Source organism: Cheilinus undulatus, linkage group 5 (assembly GCF_018320785.1).
Source record: "Cheilinus undulatus linkage group 5, ASM1832078v1, whole genome shotgun sequence".
Taxonomy (NCBI): Eukaryota; Metazoa; Chordata; class Actinopteri; order Labriformes; family Labridae; genus Cheilinus; species Cheilinus undulatus.
Genome location: NC_054869.1, coordinates 54,728,252 through 54,730,960, shown reverse-complemented (window position 1 = coordinate 54,730,960; position 2,709 = coordinate 54,728,252). Strand labels below are relative to the sequence as shown.

General features: G+C 50.7%; 1 protein-coding gene across 1 annotated transcript in view; it reads right to left on the bottom strand.

Annotated features, from left to right (window-relative positions):
* Window positions 1-498: 498 nt before the first annotated feature.
* fgf5 (fibroblast growth factor 5) overlaps window positions 499-2,709 on the bottom strand; it is a 19,508-nt gene continuing 17,297 nt past the window's right edge. Inside the window, exon 3 of the mRNA XM_041787461.1 lies at window positions 499-1,032. Within this exon, the coding sequence (XP_041643395.1) occupies window positions 664-1,032 (369 nt within the window). The 3' untranslated portion in view covers window positions 499-663. The remainder of the gene's footprint in view (window positions 1,033-2,709) is intronic.

The following is a 2,709-nucleotide window of genomic DNA, read 5'->3' as shown; positions in this document are numbered from 1 at the left end:
GTCTCTGGGACCTTTATTTTGGGGGTCCCCTGTCTCTGGGACCTTTATTTTGGGGGTCCCCTGTCTCTGGGACCTTTATTTTGGGGGTCCCCTGTCTCTGGGACCTTCATTTCAGGGCTAAAAAGGTTGAGACCCCTGTTCTACTCAGTCAGGACCCCTGCAGACCCTCTGGCTGTCACAGGAAGTCTTCAGTCTAAATCTGTAGTTTCGGGTCTTAAAGTCTTAAAAAGAGTTCTGAAACGTTGAAGTGACTCTGACTGCAGACAGCCTAGAGGGTGGTGTTCTATTTTTACCCACCAATCATTGAAGAGAACTCCAGCAGAGTGTCTACCTGTCTCTGACCATGTACCTGTACTTACTGATGAGTCGTCCCGTCACACACACCTGTGCTGTGGGACAGGTGTGATGGTTTCAGTGTGGATCAGTAGAATATAACCTGTGTGGTTTTAAATACACGGCAGTAAAATAAAGATCGTTATTTATTATTCTGATCGTCTCATAAGATCATGTAAATCATCACAGCATCATCGACATAAAGACCGGGATCAGTTCTACCCAGCAGCCCTTGGGGTTTCCTCTCCTGGAATGTTTTAAAGTGATCATCGTCTGTTGTCGGGTAAAGTTTGTCATAAATATCCACCGTCTCTGATGTCATATCCTGTTTCATCCAAACCGATACTTGGGCCAATATTTGACCTGTGTCCGTCTCGGGGCCGTTCCCGCGTGTACATTGGTTGTTGTCAAAGGTTTGGGCGGAGCAGGGGGCGGGGCTCTCCTCCTCTCTTTGCTGCGGTCAGTGATGGTGAACCCTCGCTCTCTGTAGTCCTGCAGGCTGACCCTGGGGAGGAAGTGGGTGGAGACGTGCTGGGATTTGACCCGCGGACTGGAGCCCATCTTAGCTTTCCCTCTCTTGTTGAGGGCCACGAACCAGTCTCGACCCGTCCGCTGGTTCCTGTGGATGACCGAGGCGTACGTGTTGTAGCTGTTCTCCTGGAAACGCTCCCTGAACTTACAGTCGTCCGAGAACCCCTCCTAGAAGAGAGGAGGAGGAGTTAGTGGGGCTGGCGGTCACCTTTACTCAGCTCCTGTGGAGGTCAGAGGAAAACCAGCACACATGTCAGAGGGACAGATTCAAACACTCGGAGGTGACTACACGCTGGAATCAAACACTCGGAGGTGACTACATGCTGGATTCAAACACTCGGAGGTGACTAAACACCGGAGGTGACAAAACGCTGGATTCAAAAACTCGGAGGTGACTACACACTGGATTCAAAAACTCGGAGGTGACTAAACACTGGAGGTGACTAAACCCTGGATTCAAACACTCGGCGGTGACTAAACGCTGGATTCAAACACTCGGAGGTGACTAACCGCTGGAATCAAACACTCGGAGGTGACTAAACACTCGGAGGTGACTACACGCTGGAATCAAACACTCGGAGGTGACTACATGCTGGATTCAAACACTCGGCGGTGACTAAATGCTGGATTCAAACACTCGGAGGTGACTACATGCTGGATTCAAACACTCGGAGGTGACTACACGCTGGAATCAAACACTCGGAGGTGACTACACGCTGGAATCAAACACTCGGAGGTGACTACACGCTGGAATCAAACACTCGGAGGTGACTACATGCTGGATTCAAACACTCGGAGGTGACTACACACTGGAATCAAACACTCGGAGGTGACTAAACACCGGCGGTGACTACACGCTGGATTCAAACACTCTGAGGTGACTAAACACCGGCGGTGACTACACGCTGGAATCAAACACTCGGAGGTGACTACACGCTGGAATCAAACACTCGGAGGTGACTACACGCTGGAATCAAACACTCGGAGGTGACTACACGCTGGAATCAAACCCTCGGAGGTGACTACATGCTGGATTCAAACACTCGGAGGTGACTACACACTGGAATCAAACACTCGGAGGTGACTAAACACCGGCGGTGACTACACGCTGGATTCAAACACTCTGAGGTGACTAAACACCGGAGGTGACAAAACGCTGGATTCAAAAACTCGGAGGTGACTACACACTGGATTCAAAAACTCGGAGGTGACTACATGCTGGATTCAAACATTTGAAGGTGAGTTAATTCAACCCTCAGGAGAAACTCTGGAGTTCAGCTGTAGGATCCTTGACTGCCTCGGCCCCCCCCCCCCCCCGTCTTTGTGTGTGTGTGCTACAGCCTCTGACAGTCAGACACCTGTCTGGATCACCTGAACCAACCACCCCCTCCCCTCATCTGCCTCTGCCTCAGTAGAAGGCTGCTTTCAGCTCCATTCATCCCCAGATTCTTACGTCCTTTCAGTTGGACCTGGAGACCAGGACTAGGACTGGGACCGGACCTAACCCCCCTCCTCACAGTCCATATCCTAGGAGCAGATATCTGTCTGACGTTCCCTCTCCAGCCTATAAATATATCCGTGGTGGGAACGTCTGGTGTTCCTGCTTCCTGGTTTAACCTCCTGAAATAAAACAAACCGTTCTGCTTTGCTGCAGAGTGAAGCATAGCAGAAAATGATGCCATTACAGCGCTCAGTAAACATGCCAGTCACAGGAGAGAGACCGGGGTTCCTCCTGGCTGTTGTTTTTAAAACCATCAGACCTCCCAGTCTCTGAACGCCCTGATTTAACAGAACGCCACGTCTCAGGAACGGCTCCGCTAACGGTCACATGAAGGAAGCATTTCT